The sequence below is a fragment of the Sciurus carolinensis genome, chromosome 11 (genome assembly GCF_902686445.1).
Source record: "Sciurus carolinensis chromosome 11, mSciCar1.2, whole genome shotgun sequence".
In the NCBI taxonomy this organism is placed as follows: domain Eukaryota; kingdom Metazoa; phylum Chordata; class Mammalia; order Rodentia; family Sciuridae; genus Sciurus; species Sciurus carolinensis.
The window spans coordinates 77,987,634-78,007,168 of NC_062223.1; the positions used below are offsets into that span (position 1 = coordinate 77,987,634).

The following is a 19,535-nucleotide window of genomic DNA, read 5'->3' on the forward strand; positions in this document are numbered from 1 at the left end:
TAACTTAAAATCAATAAATGAGTGAAAAAATACTGAGATATCTATTATCCATACCATCTTACAGATAGAATCTGACCCTGGAAAAGATTAAGAAATTTGACAACTGTGTGACAGCAAGTAAGAAGCAGGAGGAAAATGACTTCAGAGTCTGGGAGGTAGATGAGGAGGGTGATTTGAAAGGATCCTGTGGGGGAATCTAGAAAAGGGCGTGGTGCTTGAGTGTTGCCCATGGACTGAGAGAGGGAAAGAAGAATGAAAGTCCAAATGAAGTGTGCTCTGGAGAAGGGGGAGAAGTCGCTTGGAAAGTATTCTAGAAAGATGAAAACCCTGCAAGAAAACAAGGCAGGTGGGCCACAGTGAAGCCAGCAAGGGAGAGCGGCCAGGTTAATGCAGCAGGTGAGTTTCGGGGAGCAGGATTATTACACAGTTAAGGTTTTACTTACTGGTAAAATTACTGGGTTCAAGTACAATCCAGCTGTGAAGAAACTGGTAGAGTCTCTGCTGGGTAACCAGTGATGTGAGGTGAGCAAGGATGGGGGAAAGGTGACTAAAAGTGGTAAAGAGAGAGAACTGGAAAGGCCGGAGTGGTAACTAACAGCTTTCATACAGGACAAATCAGAGGAATATGCAATGGGAGGGTGACTGGCATGAGACTGGGGAGCGGGCGTGGTCTGGGATGAGAGGAATCTGAATGTGAGGTCTGCAAAGGCAGCCCTCAGGAGAGGATAAGGGTGACCAGCTCCACCGCGAGAGCTGCTGCCAGTGTCTCACCTGTAGGAGCTGCTCACTGCACTGGTCACCTCCTCGCGGATTTGCCTGTTGAGGGCGTCTGCAGCTGCGCGCCCCTTGCCACCCTCCGGGCCAGTGGCCTGGGCAGTGGGCAGCGGCGTCTGCTCGTGCCCCTCAGAACGACGCACCATCCAGGCGGGCCCTGCCCTCCTGCGTGTGTCACGCTCGTCTGCACCCGACGCCTTTCCAGCCGCCGGGCCACCCTCTTCGGCCTGGACCTGAGCAGCCGGCACAGCCATCTGATCATGCCCTTCGGTGCGACGCACCATCCAAGCGGGCCCCGCCTTTCTGCGAGTATCGCGCTCATCAGCCCCGGACGCCTTTCCAGCCGCGGGGCCACCAGCTCCGGCCTGTGCCTGAGCCTGTGCCTGTGCCTGGGCTTGGGCCTCAGACTGCGGCGTCTGCTCGTGCCCCTCAGAGCGTCTCACCATCCAGGCGGGCCCCGCCTTCCTGCGAGTGTCGCGCTCGTCTGCACCGGACGCCTTTCCAGCCGCTCCGGCCTGGGCTTGGGCTTGGGCCTGGGCCTGGGCCTCGGACGGCGGCGTCTGCTCCTGCCCCTCAGAGCGACGCACCATCCAGGCGGGCCCGGCCCTCCTGCGTGTGTCACGCTCGTCTGCACCGGACGCTTTCCCAGCCGCCGGGCCACCCTCTTCTGCCTGGCTTTGGACGGCGGGCCCCGACATCTGATCGTGCCCTTCGGTGCGACGCACCATCCAGGCCGGCCCGGCCTTCCTGCGGGTGTCTCTCTCGTCGGCACCCGACGCCTTTCCGGCTGCCAGGACACCGGCTCCTCCAGGGGCCTCCTGCTCCATTGCTTCGGCGGCGGCGGGCACCGGCCAACGCTCCTGGCTCTGCGGCCGGCGTTTGGGCGCTCCTAGAATAGGCGCGGTAGCCTGAGAGGACGTGGGGATCTGCACAGGCTTGGGGATCCACGGGTGGTCCCCGCGGCGCGGCAGCGGCCAGGCGCGGAAGTCCTTCTGGTACTGGGTCTCCCGCTCAAAGGGCGCGTCCGACGGCTGGTACTCGCTGCGCGGCCGGCAGCTAGGCTCGGGCCGCTGCACTTTCCAGGCGCGGTAGTCCTGCCGCATCACCGAGTCCGCGGGGCCTGCCCCGGAGGTGGAGCCGGAACCCGCGCCCGGGCCCGGCCCACTCCGGGCGGAGGCCGCCGCCGCCTCGCGGTCGCCGCTAGGCCCGGGCGCCGGCCCTGTTGCCCGGGCAACTGCATCCAACTCGCCCAGGGCCGGCTGCGTCTCTATGGCGACCGCGCGCGCCGAGGGGGGCTGAGACTGCTGCTGTTGAGGCGGTGGCGGCTGCGGTGGGGCGACCGGGTGCTCGGTGGCCTCCGAGTACTTGGTGAAAACCAGTGGCACCGCAATGTCCGCCTTGTCCAACTGGTTCCAGAAACGGGCGATGCAGCAGGCCCGAGTGATGCACGGCCACGCCATGATGCTAGATGCAAAACTGGCCCTCTTTCTTTTTGTGTCTTTAAAGCAAGTCTCTAATCTTCCTTCGGTCCCCGGCCCCTACCCACCAATGTGGGTCCCACCGCTTTCTCTCCAAATCAGCCTACTACCTCACCCTCCTCTTCAGAGAGCACCCGGGGAGAGCTATAGCTAAGATAAAGTCTGTAAAGTGCCTCGATTACCGGCTGCAAACGCCTTCGGGAGCGCAGCTGCTGCGGGCGCCGAAGGGCCAGCTACCCGGCGTCCCGGAGTCCCCGGCTAGGGCGTCTGGGACGCGCCCCTCCCTGCGGCTGCGGCGGCGCGCAGACCCCGATGGAGCGAGGCGACGCGAAGCGAGGTGACTGCGGGCTTAAGCCATGGCGCAGAGGAAGTGCTGGGCCGTGTGTCTGCAGGCTCCACAGACCGGGCTTTATTCTCCTTTCCGCTGGTGTCCAGTAGCAGCCGGTCACCCAGCAGGGCCTGGAGGCGATCACCTCTAGCGCAGACGGAGCACCGCCGTCTCCACTGCTGCCTCGGATGATGCTGCAGCCGCTGCCGCCGCCGCCTCTGCTGCAGAGAGGCGGCCCCACCCTTTTCTGCCGCTCAGCAAGGGCGGGGGTTGGGGGGGACCCAGGAAAGATGCTGAGAGAGAGAGCGCTGCAGAAAAAAATCACCTGCTGTCGTCAGCGCGCGCTGCTGGGAGCTTGCCCTCTCTTTCCCCTCCTCCCTCTGCTCTGGCAGCTCCTCCCTTCTCTGCTCCCAGACAACAGCAGATCTGCGGCCTTGGTAGGTTCAAGTCCCAAGCACTTGCCGTCCTTGTGCTGGTCATCACCTCACCTCCAGGAGCCTGAGGCCCTTCTTTTGTAAAATAGGGTCAACCATTGGAGGAGAGGGAATATTAAATGAAATATGGAGGAAACACCCTGGTAAAATGTCTGTCCCTTAACAGATGCTTTAAAAAGGAGAGCTGATGCTTGATCCATCATGTCTGTATTTGAACCCAGTACGTGGCTCCCGATCGAAGCACTTAACCAGTGTCAGGCCTTGTTCAGATGTGTGAAAATGAGAGTCCCAGGGCTGGGGTGTTCTGGTTGTTTATCCCCTAGGGGATCCTTGGGAAGCAGTGTCTTAGAGTACCCAGGAACCATAGGGTTCCTCTTCAGTCCAGAGGCCATACAGGGGGAAAGATGATGGTAATAAGATTCTGGAATGGGGTATAGGTGGGGAGATTGAGGGGAAACTGGAGGAGTACAGTTCCCCAAGAAAGTGTAGGGTCTGATATGCAGGGGTTTTCTGGCAGGGGGCATACCTGTCCCCCCTGCCCTTGAACTTGGAGGCAGAATAGATTTTGGAATCTGACATTATCTTTGTCACTTGGGTCATCCCTGGGCCTCAGTCTTATCTGTAGAATGGAGGAAATAATACCTGCCATAAAGTGGTCTTGTTTTGACAGTTAAGGACTTAGAGTAAAAGTCATATCCAACCTGCAGGGATTCAAATCCCAGCATTTGTAGTCCTTGTGATTTAGCTATGGGCAAATCATTGCAACTTTCTGGTCTTAAATTTCATCTATGAACCAGGATGCCAACTATGTACTTTCAATTTTGTTCTGAAAAGTAAAATGAGACCATGCACTAAAAGTGCTTGCTACCACATCTAGCATATAACAATGGCATATAAACGGTGTCTACTATACACACCCAGAAGACCCATAGTTGGCACTTCCTAAGCAAGCCACTTAGGTGCTTTCTCTGGCAATGCTCTTGTTTCTCTTGGTACCTTTTGATCTCTCCTTGATGACTCCCGCACTGTTCTCCACTCCCTACCCCTAGAAACATTGCCTGATCTTCAGCTCCTCGCCCCGCAAATATAGACACATTTTTCAGCTTCAGTTAAGCTGGGCATTGGTGTTTCTGGGAGAGAAAGACATTATGTGTTTATATTATAAACTGATTGCAAAACACATCCCCGCTTTTTCAACCTTGGAATCAAACAGGATGAGAAGACAGCTCTGATTAGTCAATTATCCCCTGAACTTCCTCCTACTTGGGTCTTTACCTCTTGGTGATTTGATTTGAATTCCATAAATAAAAGGATGCCTGGTACAGTTTTCCAGTCATTAGGAGATAAATTTCTATAAGCAACATAATCTGCTCTGCTGCTTCCTCCCCCAATCCTGCAGAACTCCCTGGATTTGACTAATATCTTTGTAATAATGATTTACAAAGGCCAAAAGGAAGACTAAGAATTGAAGGGGGATGTCTATTCTGGGGGTCATTGAGAATTTACCCTTCTTTCATTTTAAATAAGTCTGGTTCCCTGATGCCTACTCTGTACCTTGGGCACTATGAGACAAAAATGGAGTCTAGCTCTAGAGAAGTCCTCAATTGGAAGTGTGTGTGTTATGAGATAACTGGGAGACAGGCAAATAAGTAAATCACTGGCACACAATAAGGTTAGTATAACAGGTAAACATAGGTGCTGAGTGAATGGTCCCTAAGCGGGAGAGCTAAAAGGAAAAGCATTTCACAACTCCATCATCAAACTTTCCACATTTATTTTCTTGAGTTTTAAAACTACATTCAGTTGTACAGCCTCCTTGGACCATCCAATAGCCCTAGACAATTTTAATGGTTATCTATTGTGTGGCTTGTCCAGCATTCATTCTGGTGGTAACAGCACCTTAATATTTGACTTTTTTTTTTTTTAAGGGAAAGTTTGTTTATTTTTCATCACTGATTTCACCAGCAAATCTCAAAAACTCAAACCCCTATCAAATAATTTAAACAAAAGTTGCATTTTCTTCAAATGGAATGCAAAATGCACACATTCACATGCTTACATATACATAAATATATACATATATGTTTCCTTTAAAAAGCTTCAAAGGTTGCATTACTAGTCTGCAAATCTCTTTTTCCTTTGAAATGCTTAATACTGACAAGGAATGTCTAAAATACTTAGAGACATATTTCAAAAAAACTGGACTCTTCTCTTCTTGGCTCTTAGGGAGTTTTCCTGCCAAACTTCTACCAATGATCATTTTTTTTGAAAAAAAGTTTACACCCACATTGGTAATACACATGTAAGACATACTAATAAAATGGCCAGCTTGATTTAAGAAAAATGAGAAGAAAAAAAAAATCCCACAATAAAATCTAAACCCTTAGAAGATGGAATTTAGCTTTTTGTATTCTTTATCAGCCACATAATATTGCATCACTGTTAAATCAGAAGCAGCATATCATCCAAGATATTTGCAAATAATATGTCACAGTTCCCAGCTGCTATCTTTAAATGCAATTTGTACTAATCTGAGTTCTAGTTCAAAAGCATCCAGACGATCCTGAGGGTTTGCCGCCAGCGTTTCCTTAATCAGTTGTGTTATTCGCCCATTCATAGACTTTTTCTTCACAGGAATTAGAAGTTCCATTTTGGGATTTTCCAAAAGTGCCTACCCAGCAGGCACAATTTCAGTTCCTTGTTTTACATAACTCCCCAAGAGTTCCTTCTTTGTCTCTGTGTCTATGACTGTGATCCTTTCCAGCATGGCCCACATGTTAATCCCCAGAGCAAAGATGTCAGCTTTTGCTGTGTACTGTCCTTCCCACACTTCAGGAGCCATGTAGAAATCCATTCCACATGCCATGGAAAGAAAACACTTGTTTTAGCTGACAGGTTCTTCCGGGTTCTGCCCAGAAGTTGAACAAACTTAGACCAAAATTGACCACTTTCACTGTGGGTTCCAAGTCACTAGTATCCAACCTGCTTTGAGAAATCCAGATGTTGTCTGACTTCAGATCCCAGTGGATGATGTGGTTTTTATGCAAGAAAGCCAGGGCGCTGCTCAGCGGAAGCATGAAGCTGTGTTAGTTTTCCAACTGGGTTTCCTGGACAACGGATACTCATTCATATCTCCGCAGACACAAAAATCCATCACAAACCACAAACAATAGGCGCTTCTGGGATCAATTTCTCCTTTTAATGAAGTCTCTACGAGTTATAAATAAAGGGAAGAATTAGAACTGTGGAACATGTTTTGCATCATCCCATCTTTTTGTAGGATGCATTCCTCCAAGTGATTCACATTTGGACGTTGGTTCTTGATACTGCTTAGTGCCCAGAATTCACGAAGGGCTAGTTCAACATTTTCAGGTGCGTGGCATCAAATTTTCTTCACTGCCACCCATGCATTGGTCTTTCTGATGACTGCTTCATACACAGCATGGTAACTACAATGGCCTACCTCCCGTATTGGATCATACTTTGGCTGGCTACTCACCATCTTCAAGGTCGAGGTTTCTCAGGGTAGCCAACGGCACTCCCTCTCAGGGGCTCTGCAAGCTGCCTTTATCCAGCAGCTGGTGCCTCCGCAGCCGTGGCCTCCAGTCAGAGGCTGGCGCCAGTATTTGACTTTTGAAGACTACTTTTTTTCCTACTTTTGGGTATGTGGTTTGGGTAGGCTTACCCCACCCACCACTCTGGGCTGACCAGATGACTCACCTCTTTACAAGGAGACTGCAACTTTCTAGTCAAAGTAACTTGTTTAGCGATGTGATCTACATCGTACCAGTTAGGAGAAATCCTAAATAGCCACTTTCTGTTTTTTATTGGAATTGCTAAAATGAGAGATCATGAGATTATTGTTGTTAGTGACCATGAGGTTATTATTGTGAGAAACTTTTTTTTAAACACTGGAGGGTGGGTAGCTGTCCACAGTTGAAGCAAACAGAAAACATCAGGAGAGAACACAAGATTCTGATGATGTCTATAAACCAAAGCCCATTGTCTCCTTCTTTTGCTGTAACAAAAACCCCAACTTTTAGCTGGACTCTTGGTCACCCAGTCAGAAACTACATCTCCCAACCTTCCTTGCAGCAAAAAACAACCATATATACTTCCAGGTCACTTCCTTAAAATAAATTACTTGTGTTCAACTTTGTCTCCCTCTTTAGAGGATAGAATGTGGACATGGTAGAGGCTGTTATCATTTGGGTAGTTAAAACAAGTTCTCAAGAATACAATAAGGTGGATAAGAATGTTGTGGTCAGAATTTAACCCTGGGGAGGGAAGGGAAGAAAAACAAGATAGAAGAAAGCTGTTTTTAGGTGATGACCTCCTGGGGTCTAGCAGCCTTGACCCACCCACTCACTACTGAACTGTGATGTGAGAAAGAAACATACATCTCTCATTTGAACTGTTGTTTTAGGGAATCTGTTTTAGTATTTTAATCATTTGAACATGTGGATCTGATCATGCCTTGACAAATTTCAGGTTTATGAAGACAGCATGGAACTAAAATTCTGGAAAATAATACCATGTTGAGGTAGGAGTGAGTGATCAGAATTAAGGTATTCTACAGTTCTTATTGTTGTGAGGAGATATGAACTTATTAACAATGTTTATTAATCTAAAAATTAACATTAAAAAGAAAAGGGAAATTTTATGTTTAAGTGTAAATATTATATATACATGTTATATGTGATCCATTTTATATAACTATAACACATTTATAAATAAAGTTTATAGAAAACATAAATCCAAATCTAAGTGTTATGGTTTAAATGTGAGGTGTCCCCCAAAAGCTCATTTGTGAGACAATGCAAGGTTTAGAGGAGAAATGATTGGGTTATAAGAGCCTTAACTCAATCAGTGAATTAATCATGTGATGGGATTAATTGGGTGGTAACTGAAGGCATATGGGGTGTGGCTGGAGGGGGTGGGGAACTGGGGGTATGACTTTGGGGTATATATTTTGTATCTGTTCAGCGGAGTCTCTCTCTGTTTTCATGTGAGCTGCTTCCCTCTGCCACACTCTTCTGCTATGATGTTCAGCCTCACCTTAAGCCCCCAGGAATGGAGACTGCTGTCTATGGATTGAGACCTCTGAAATGATGAGCCCCCAAATAAACTTTTCTTCCTCTAAAATTGTTCTGGTTAGATCTTTTAATCATAGCAGTGAAAAAGCTGACTGAAACACTAAAAAGGAAAAAAAAAAAACCCATGGCAAATATAAAATACAAAATAAGGTGGTAGAGATATTGCCAAATATATTAGTGATTGGGATAAATATGATCAAAACTTTCCAACTAAAAGAGAATCTCAGATTGGAGTAAAACACAAAACAAAGCAAAGTACAACTATATGTTATCTGCAAGATATATACAGTATTTAAAACCTAGTGACACATACATATTGATAAAAATGTTGTGGCTCAGTGGTAGAGCACTTGCCTAGTACATGTGAGGCACTGGGTTTGATCCCCAGCACCACATACAAAAAAAAAAAAAAAAAAACCTAAATGAAAAAAAGGTGGTTTGAAAAGACGTACTAGGCAAATCATGTGGCACCACCATCTATATTAATATCAGACAAAATTGGTCTTAAAAGAAAAAGCAGGGGCTGGGGAGATAGCTCAGTCGGTAGAGTGCTTGCCTTGTAAGCACAAGGCCCTGGGTTCAATCCCCAGCACCCCAAAAAAAAAAAAAAAAAAAAAAAAGAAGAAGAAAAAAAAAGAAAAAAGAAAAAGCATTTTGGGATACGGAAGTTCCATATTAAAATGGAAGAAACAGTTTGCCAGAAATATATAATATGGCTTTCATTTAACAATAAAACTCCAAAATACATAAAGCAAAATTTGGTAGAATTTTAAGAAAAAAAATGCACAAACCCACCATTTTCATCATCGACTTCATCCCTGAGGGATTTTTTTTTTTTAAAAGCACTTCCTAGTAACTGATAAATCAAACACATAAAATGTTGTTAGGGATGGAGAAAGGCTAAACTATTAAGAAGCTTTATCTAATGGGCTCTGCATCCAGCAATCAGGGGATACATATTCTTTTCTAACTTACATGGAATATATAAAAATTAACTATGTATGAGGCCACAAAACAAATATAAATAAGAACAAAAAATTCATACAAATCACATGTATGACAGTACAATATTAAAAATATTACAAATTGTAATATTAAGTACAATATTAAAAATAACAAAAGACTAATCAGAAATATACACATACTTAGAAATGAAGCAAAGAAAAACAACCTTGAAATGATTTCATGGGTTTAAAAAGAAACTATTATTAGAAAATATTTATAACTGAAGGAAAATTAAAACACTGCATTATCAAAGTTTGTGAGATGTTAGGGTTGGGGATTTAACTCAGTGGCAGAGCACTTGCCTAAGATATGCCAGATCCTGAGTTTGGTCCTTGGCCCTGGGAAAAAAAAAAGAAAGAAAAGAAAGAAAGAAAGAAATGCAGCTAAGTACAGTCTTAACAGGGACATTTATAGTTTAAATGCTTATTGTAGACACAATGAAAAATTAAAAATCTTCTAGTGATTACACTCAAGAAGTTAAAAATAGTACAGAGCAAACCCAAACAAAATAAAAGGGAAGCATTTCAGAAAAGAGCAATGTGGTTAAATATAAACAACCGTACATTAGGGACTGTAGAAAAATTTCAAAAGCTTCTTTTAATAGATGTCCCTAATAATTTTATCCCAAAGCAAAAATAATCTTACATCAGCAATTTTAGCATCATAAAGAGGAATGACTGTAGAAATAGCAGAGATCGAAAGAATCATTGGCAAAGACTAAGAATTACTTTCTGCTGATGAGTTTGAGAAAGCCTGCAAAGCAGCAAGCCTCCAAGAGTGTCCACACTACCCCTGACATCCTGGTGTCACAGCCCTGTGTGGTTTTCTCCCACACTGGCTGGAACCAACCCACATAACCAAGAGGATAATACAAAAATGCTGGTGTGTGACTTTCGTAGCTAGGTCAGACAAGGCATAGTGGCTTTCACCTTCTCCCTCCTGGGTCACTCACTGGGGGCTGGGATGGGGAGGACCATCACCGTATTACACAATCTTCTTCCCTATTGCAACTGCATGGAGAGGACCATCCACCTGGAGAGAAACTGAGGCCTCCTGCAATCAGCCATTGGAGGAACCAATCTTCAAATAACTGTAGTCTTGATTAAGATCTTTTTTGTTGTGGTGGTGTTGGTATTGGTAGAGGCAGTGGTACTGGGGATTGAATCCAGGGGGCGTTTTATTGCTGAACTTTCCCTTCCCTTTTTATTTTTTATTTTGAAACAGGGTCTTGCTAAGTTGCCCAGACTGGTCTTGAACTTGCAATGATCCTACCTCGGCCTCCTGAGTGACTAGGATCACAGGCATCCGCCACCACATCCCACTTGGCTAAAATCTTGATTGCAACCTCATGTGAAAGCTTGATCCAGAATCATCCTGCTAATTTTTGACCTAGGGAGACTGTGTGAAATAAAGTCTATTGTAATTTAAAATGCTAAATTTGGGGTAAATTTTTAAGTAAACTTTATTTATTTATTTTTTTTAATTTTTGGTAAGTGGACTTAACAATTTCAGAGCAGTTTTAGGTTTAGGTTCACAGCAAAATTGAGCAGAAAGTTCAGAGAGTTCTCAAATGCCCCATCCCCAACTCCCTGTACATGCACAGCCTCCTCCATTATCAACATCCTGCACCAAAGTGGCACATTCACTACGAATGATGAACCTGCATTTACACCTCATCATCGCCCAAAGTCCATAGCTTACAATAGGGTTCACTCTGGGTGATACATTCTATAGGTTTGGACAAATGTATAATGGCAGGTATCCACCATTATAGTATCATACAGTGTACATATAGTATCATATAGTTTCACTGGTTTCACTGTCTTAAAAATCCTCTGTCCTTCGCCTTTTCATCCCTACCTCCCCATCAACCCTGGGCAACCACTGATCATTTTACAGACTCTATAGTTTTCTCTTTTCCAGAAGGTCATAGTGGTGGAATCAAGCAGTGGTAGACTTTTCAGACTGGTTCTTTGACTTAGTAATATACAGTTAAGGTAATTTTGTCTTTTCATGGCTCAGTAGCTCACATCTTTGTAATTCTAACTTTCTTTTATCTGGATGTGCCACAGTTAATTTATCCTTCACCTACTGAGGGGCATCTTGGTTGCTTCCAAGTTTGGGCAATTGTGTATAAAGCTGCTAAAACACCCATGTGCAGGATTTTGTACAAACATAAACCTTGAACTCCTTTGGGTAACTACCAAGGGGCATGACTGCTGAACCATACAGTAAGAGCGTGTGTTTAGTTTTGTAAGAAATTGCCAAACTGTCTTCCAGAGTGTCTGCACCCCTTTGTATTCTCACTACCAACGAACGAGAGTTCCCTTTGCTCCTCATCCTTGCAGGTATTTGGTGGTGTCGCATTTGGGATTTTTACCATTCTAGTATATTAGCATAGTAGTAAATCACTATTGTTTTAATTCCTGTGTCCCAAAGGACAAATGATGTTGAGCATCTTCATTTGCCTATTTGCCCCAGTACATCTTCTTTGGTGAGGTGTCTGTTCAGGTTTTTTGTCCATTGTTTGATGAAGTTGTTCATTTTCTTAATGTTGAGTTTTAAGAGTTCTTTGTGAATTCTGGGGATAACAGCACTTCATTGAATATGTCTTTTGCAAATATTTTTCCTGATTTGTGCTTTGCATTCTCATTCTCTTTGCAGTGTCTTTTGAAGAGCAGCAACATTTAATCTTAATGAAGTCCTGCTTGTTGATTCATTCTTTCATGGATTGTGCCTTTGGTGTTATATCTAAAATGTCATTACCATCGCCTGGATTTCCTCCTGTTATCCTCTAGGAGTTTTATAGTTTTGCATGTACATTTAAGTCAATGAGCCATTTGGAGTCAATTTTTGTAAAGGTGCTTCTTTTTTTTTTTTTTTTTTTTTTTTTTTGCTTGTAAATGTTCAAATGTTCCAGAAACATTTGATGAAAAGATAATCTTCACTCCATTGTATTACCTTTGCTCCTTTGACAAAAATCATCTAAATGTAGTTATGTGGGTCTAGTTCTGGGCTCTTTATTCTGTTCCTTTCATCTGTTCTTTCACCAGTACCACACTGTGTGGATTACCGTAGCTTTATATTAGTCTGGATATTAGGTAATATTAGTCCCCCGACTTTGTTCTTTCCCTTCAATATTGTGTTGGCTATTCTGGTCTCTCACCTCTCCAGGTTAAGTAAACTTTAGAACCCATTTGTCAATAGTGACACAATAACTTGCTAGGATTTTAATTAAGGTTGAATTGAAGAATGGAGGAAGGAGGGACGGTATAGAGGGAAAAGAGGGGTGGGAGGGGTGGGGGGAAGGAAAAAATAACAGAATGAATCAAACACCATTACCCTATGTAAATGTATGATTACACAAATGGTATGCCTTTACTTCATGTACAAACAGAAACAACACGTATCCCATTTATTTACAATAAAAATAAATTTAAAAAAAAGATTGAATTGAAGTTTGGGGGTAATTTCTAACTAGTATGCATAGGGGAAATAAACAATCTTTCTAGGATAAAATATATCTTACTAAAACGAATTTAAGAAAGAACAGAAAACCTGTATAATTCAATAAATTGAACTAGTATTTCAAAATCTGTGCACAAAAGACAGCAAAAATAAATAAATAAAATAAAATTGGTCCATTTGACTTTACAGGTGAGTCCCACAAAACTCTCATGGATTAGATCAGCTCTATGATATGCAAGTGATTCTGCAGAACAGAAAAAAAAAGGGAAAACTTTGCATCAAAGTTTATATTTGTGTCAAAACTAGACAAGGATAGCATGGAGATGGAAAATTAAAGGCCAATCATAGGTATGAAAATCATAAATGAAACATCGGCAAACAGAATTCAGAGCTGTACCATAAAACTTTTTGTCAATCGTCAGTAATGTTCATCCCAAGAATAAATACTGGTTTAATAACAGAAAACCTGTAGGTATAATACCACACACAATTGACTAAAGTGAAAAGTCAAATTAGACACAGTGATACATGCCTGTAATCCCAGCAGCTCAGGAAGCTGAGGCAGGAGTATCACGAGTTCAAAACCAGCCTCAGCAATTTGATGAGACCCTAAGCAACTTAGTGAGACCCTGTCTCAGAATAAAATATATATATTTTAAAAAGGGCTAGGGATGTGGTTAGTGGTTAAGTGCCCCTGGGTTCAATCCCTGGTGATAAATAAGTAAATAAATAAAGTGAAAATGCATACAATAATCTCAAATAGACATTTTGAAAAACATGATGCAAGCTGACACCCAATAATTAATTTTTAAGGTCTACCAAACTTGAACTTCCCTAATAGGTCAAAGAGTGACCAAAAAACAAAACCTATCATAAATAGTGTATTTTATTGTGAAATGCTAGGAACCTTCCTTCTACCACTAGGAACACAACCAGGGGAGAGTGGATCCCAGTTGTCAGGTTGGGTAGGAGATTGTCATTTATGAAACTATGAGAGGATTAGGGTTTTATAACTCAGTGCTTTTGCTATGAGCAATATAACCGCAGAAACAGGAATTAGAGCAGAATAATGGTGTCCTTGAATCCTGGAATCAAAACAAAGGAATGATAGAATTTTATAACCATAAAATATTTATTTGGAATCCTAGAATCTCAGAGTAATAGAATGAATACAGTCCTAGATCCTAGAATAAGTGAAGAATTCTAGAATCTGGGAAATCTAGAATACATCTGTCTTGGTTGGTTGTTGTTGCAGACGATTATGGACTACCAGCTTATGTCCCCCAAAACATACTTGTTAAAACCCTAACCCCTAAGGGAATGGTTTTAGGAGGTGGAGCTTTGGCAGATGGGGTCATGAGGGTGGAACCTCCACCATGAGCACCTGTCCTTATCAGAAGAGAGTCAAGAGGTGGCGCCCTCTGCCATGTGAGTGGGCACTGTGAAGAGCTTACATATGCCAGGAAGCAGGCTCTCACCAGATCTGTCAGCATCTTGATCTTGGACTTCTCAGGCTCCAGAACTGTGAGAAATAAATGTTTGTTTTTAAAATACCCACTCCATGGTATTTCGTTTATAGCAGCCCTAACTAAAACCCAACCTAAAAAATTCTTCCCTTTACTGAGCCAAAACAAGAATACTTGCAAATTCCATCTGTCTTTGAGACCACCTTATGATGTCATTTAAAGATATATTTTAAATTATTTATTATATCCCTAGATTTCTAGCTAAATATAATTATAATATCCAAATATTATACTAAGGCCAGATACCTTGAGACTCTGTACTTTCCTGCTATTCATCAAATGTTTTTCTACTAGTTTTAACAACTAACTATTGGTCACTCTTGCCTGACACAATTATGACTATAATTTGCCAAATAATGATTTTCTACCTCTACATTTACTAGTTGGCATCTTTCTTTGTTTATACCAGTGTGGAGTCATGAATTATTATTTTTATGGGTTTAATCTATTATTCTCCCTTTTTATTTTGATGCTCATATCATTCAGATTTTCCTGATGGGAGTCCCTTGGTGCAGGCTCTGTAGCTTAATAAAGCGACACAGATGAACTGGGGCTGTGGCTCAGTGGCCGAGCACTTGTCTAGCATGTGTGAGGCACTGGGTTTGATCTTTAGCACCACATAAAAATAAACAAATAAAGGCATTCTGTCCATCTACAACTACAAAAAAAAAATTTTTTTAAAGTGACCCAGGGACTTTCCATGTTCGATACTGAGCCCACCCTGGCTCCTTCCTCCAATGTTGCCACCGGAGAGAAGATAGCGAGGGGAGATGTTTTTGTACTTTTCCTAAATGTACATGACTCTATGATAAATGTGTGTACTTTGTGTGTTAAACACTTTTTTGCCCAATTGTGTAGTGCTTTCAGAAGCCCTTACGAGTGCTCCTTTCTGTGTCTTCAATAGGAATTTGAGATTTATCCATATTGATATCCAGATCTGGTTAGACTATTTTAACTACTCTTTAATGACTAGTCTGTTGTTGGTGAACCCACCCACATACACACATGATCATCACTGAATGACAGGAGTACATTCTGAGGCATGTGTCAGTAGGTGACTTGTGGTGCAGACATCGGAGAATGCATTTGCACAAGCCTAGATGCAGAGCAGACAGCACACTAGGCCACGTAGCCAAGCTATTGTACATGTGGCCTGTCCCTGATGGAAATGTTACTGAGTGGCACATTCGTACCTCCACTGAGGAATAATTAAGTTTTTTTCTGCTTTCTAGTTACTACTAATAGTACATATCTTCTCCTATGTATATCATCATGGTCCACGTGAGAGCAATTCTCTAAGCGATTCTCTTGCAAATTCAGAATTGAAACTTATGGGTACTAGGGTGTATGCCTTTCCAAATGTATGAGGGACAAATTCTGTCCACAGAGCTTTTACCAATTACACCCCTTCGTGATATGAGAGTTTTTATTTATGAATAATCACACTATGATCTGTTATTACCAGACCTTCTCACTTTTGCCACCCAGATGGGTGTGAAATGTTATATCATGGGATTTAAATTTGATTACTGACTGGGCACAGTGTAATCCCAGTGTCTTGGGAGGCACAGATGGGAGGATATTGGGTTCAAAGCCAGCCTCAGCAACTTAGTGAGGCCTTAAGCAACTCAAGGAGACCCTGTCTCTAAATTAAATTCAAAAAAAGGCTGGGGATGTGACTCAGCAGTTAAATATCCCTGGGTTCAATCCCTGGCACAAAAGGGAAAAAAAGGTGATTACTAGTGAGACTAAATATCTTTTCATGTGCTGATTGCCTGTCAGCGTTTCCATGTTTCGCCTGTTCATTCCTTGGCCCATTTCTCTATTAAGTTGTTTATAGGAATTATTTATATATCTGCATATTAATCATTTGCATTCTAAATATCATTTCCCAGGCTCTGGCTTATCTTTTAACCCTGTTAATAATATCTTTTGACATACAAATGCCTTAAATTTTAATGTAGGAAAGCTTATCCATCCATTACTTTGCAGGAAAACTCAATGTAGTTCAATGTAGGAAACTTAATGTAGGAAAACTTACCCATCCATTACTTTGAGGATTGTACTTTTCACTTCTGCTACTTCTTCTTCTTTTGATTTTTTGGCAGTACTGAGGATTGAACCGAATGATGCTCTGCTTCTGAACTACATCCCCAGCCCTATTTTATTTTTTATTTTAAAACAGGATCTCGTTAAACAACCCAGCTGTCCTCAAACTTATGATCCTCTTGCCTCAGTCTCATGAGTAGCTAGGATTACAGGTGTGCACTACTACAGCTGTCTCACTTTTTTGCATCTTTAAGAAATAGTGCCTTCTCTGAGATCATGGAGATGTTTTCTTGTAACTATTTTTTCTTCGTTTTAATCTACTTTTGTTTGTGATATGAGGTAGTAGGGCAGATTTCCTTTCTTCCTTATGTAGAGCACCTGAGTTACTTCAGTTCAGGTCAGGAGTGTCCTTATTCACTTCCCTGTGGATTTTCTTGCCTCCATGTGACATGGTTCTGCCCAAGGAGGTATAAGCAGGAGACTGCTAGGGGTTTCTGGGAAAATAATGGCTTTTTTTTTTTTTTAATAATGGCTTTCTTGATACAGGTATTTCTCTTTTATCCTTCTTTCCTCTGTCTACTTCTTTTCTGAAAACTGGACATGGGCTAGAGGTGAATCCCTCTTTGACCACCATGAAGCAACAAGCTTGAGAATAGAAACTGTAGCCTAAAGATTGCAGAAGGACAGACAGGAGGAAACCGGAACATTAATGACATTGTGGAGATGCTGACCTAGCTTTCTGGGGTTTTGTACTTTTCTTCTTTTGTTCACTTTTGGTGTTCTATTTATGAAAGAAGATAAATGCATTTTGGGTTAGATTACCTTCATGTGGCTTGTGAATCCTAAGACAGATGTAGATCTAGTTTTTTCCATGTTTCTTTGAGCATGGGATTTGAATAGTTATCCATTCCTCACCTTCAATGCTTCCTCTAGCACATAACAAGGTTTCATATGTACGTGGATCTGTTTCTAAATTCTGTATTTTGGTTTATTGGTCTATTAATTTATTCCTGTGCCTAAATGATACAAAGTTCCAGTACTTCCTGTCTCCCTCCTCTCCTCTTCCCCCGTTCCCTTCCCTCTATGCTACTAATCTTTCTGTTATTTACTTTTTTAAAAAATTAGTGCCTTGCTTTTTCAACAGTATTTCTTCAGTATGTATTAGGTACCAGGCATTGTTCCATACTCTGATAAAAAATTGAACAAAATAGACAAACATCTGTGTTCCCATGGTACTTACATTATAGTGGAAAGTCTTGCCCTCAATTCTTCCATATTAATTTTAGAGTCAACTTGTCAAATTCTTTGAAAACTTTCAAGGAAAAAAGTTGGTGAAATGTTTTATGGAATTGCATTGAATTTATTGAATATTTGAGAATTTCCATTTTGTGATCTTTGAAAATTTCCACTCATAAAACTGGCAAAATTCTCTGTTTATTTGGTTCTTCTATGTTTTCTTCTAATGGTTATTGTTGTAGTTAGAAATGGAGTATCTTTTAAACTTTCTATTTTTAATTAATTTTAGACTTGCAAACTATAGAAATAGCACAGCGAGGTCCCATGTCTCCAGTGTCCGGGCTTTCCTAAGACTGACATCTGAATTATAGCCTGTTATCTAAACAAGGAAACTGACGTTGGCACCACACAATTAACCAGACCACAGACCTTACTTGCATGTCCCGTGTTTTCATGCACTTGTTTGTGTGCAGTCCTATGACATTTATCCCACCTATAGATTCATGTAACCAGCACCACGATGAAGATTCAGAACTGTCCCATTACCACAAAGGAACTCCCTCGTGTGACCCTTTCATAGTCACCCCCCACCCATGACTCTGGTTTCCCCAGCAACAACTGATCTGTTCTCCATCTCTGAAATTTTGACATTTGAAAATGTTATCTAGATGGAATCATAGAGTGTAAAGCTTTGTGTGTGTGTGGTGTGTGTGTGTGTGTGTGTGATGTGTGTGTGTGTGCTGAGAACTGAACCCAGGGCCTCATGCATGGTAAATACATGCTTTACCACTGAGTTAAACCCCAACCCCAGCCCCAGCATACAACCTTTTAAAGTTTGACTTTTTATTCATTATGATGCCTTAAGATCCATCCAAGTTGTTGCATGTGTCAATAATTTATTCCTGTGGGTCTGGTGGTGCGTGTCTGTAATCCCAATGACTCGAGAGGCTGAGGAAGGAGGATTGCAAGTTCAAAACCAGTCTCAGCAGCTTAGCAAGACCCTAGGAAACTTAGTGAGACCTTGTCTCTAAAATAAAAAAGGGTTGGAATGTGGGGAACGTGACTCAATGGCTAAGCACTCCTGGGTTTAATCCCTGGTACCAGAAAGAAAGAGAGAGAGAGAAGAAAGAAAGAAGGAAAGAAGGAAGGGAGGGTGGGAGGAAGGAAAGGGAAAGGAAAAGAAAGTTCATTCCTTTTTGTTGCCTAGTAGTACTTTATTGTGTGGAGTGGCTTATTTTGCTTAACCATTTACCTATAGAACAACTTTTGGGTTGTTTCTAGTTTTAGGATGTTAAGACATTCATGTACAAGTTTTTCTGTGAACATGTTTTTATTTTTCTAGGATAAATGTTTAGGAACACAATTGCTGGGTTGTACAATAAGTGTGTTTAACTTTTTAAGAAACTGCCAAACTGATTTCCAAAGTGGCTATATTATTTTATATTCTTACTAGCAATGGATGAGAGATCCTATTTCTCTACATCCTTGACAGCATTTGGTAGTGTCCATGTTTTTAAGTTTAGCCATTCTAATAGGTGTACAGTGATATTTGATTATGTTAGTCATAACTAACGTCACGGTGACAAAATACCCAAGATAATCAACTTATAAAGAGGAAAGGTTTATTTTGTCCCATGGTTTTGTTAGGGTGTGTAGTTAGGGTTCAGGTCCTTGGTCCTGAATAAAGAATTGAACAAGACACACAGAAGAAAGAGACAAAGCACAAATTTATTGAAGGTGAGGTGAAAGAGTACTTCCTAAGGCAGAGCAGAGTGGGCCACGGAAGAGGGAGAGGCTCCAATGTCTGGGAATTCTTGTCTTAGGTGCTTAGTGGCGAGGCATTCTCCTCCCTTTACAGACCTGATTGAAGACCTTGCTGCACTTGCTCCCATTGGTTACCTCACGATACCTGATTTGAATACTGCCTAACTTACCCCCACTGGTTGCCCTTAAAATACTAAACCATGGCAGGAATTGTCATGGGCCGTAAGACCTCAGTGGCGGCGGGAGTTGTCTTGGTGATGGGACTTAGTGTGAACAGGGACGTGATGACCCATCTCCCTGCCTTACTCTCCAGCAGCGTTTTTCTTGTGCCCTACCATTTTGGCATTCCTGACCTCCAATCTAACAGTTTCAGAGGT

General features: G+C 42.3%; 1 protein-coding gene and 1 pseudogene across 2 annotated transcripts in view; both read right to left on the reverse strand.

Moving 5' to 3' along the window:
• Positions 1-2,892, reverse strand: part of Map6 (microtubule associated protein 6) — a 70,343-nt gene extending 67,451 nt beyond the window's left edge. The window contains exons 1-2 of one of the 2 annotated variants that reach the window (XM_047518531.1): positions 1,236-2,892; positions 772-1,073 (exon numbers count right to left, since the gene is read on the reverse strand). In XM_047518531.1, coding sequence (XP_047374487.1) covers positions 772-1,073; positions 1,236-2,234 — 1,301 coding nt within the window. In that variant the 5' untranslated portion in view covers positions 2,235-2,892. Of the gene's footprint in view, positions 1-771 lie in introns of both variants that reach the window. The other variant, XM_047518530.1, reaches the window with a different exon arrangement.
• On the reverse strand, positions 2,486-6,528 carry LOC124959599 (serine/threonine-protein kinase PDIK1L-like; annotated as a pseudogene).
• Positions 6,529-19,535: the final 13,007 nt, after the last annotated feature.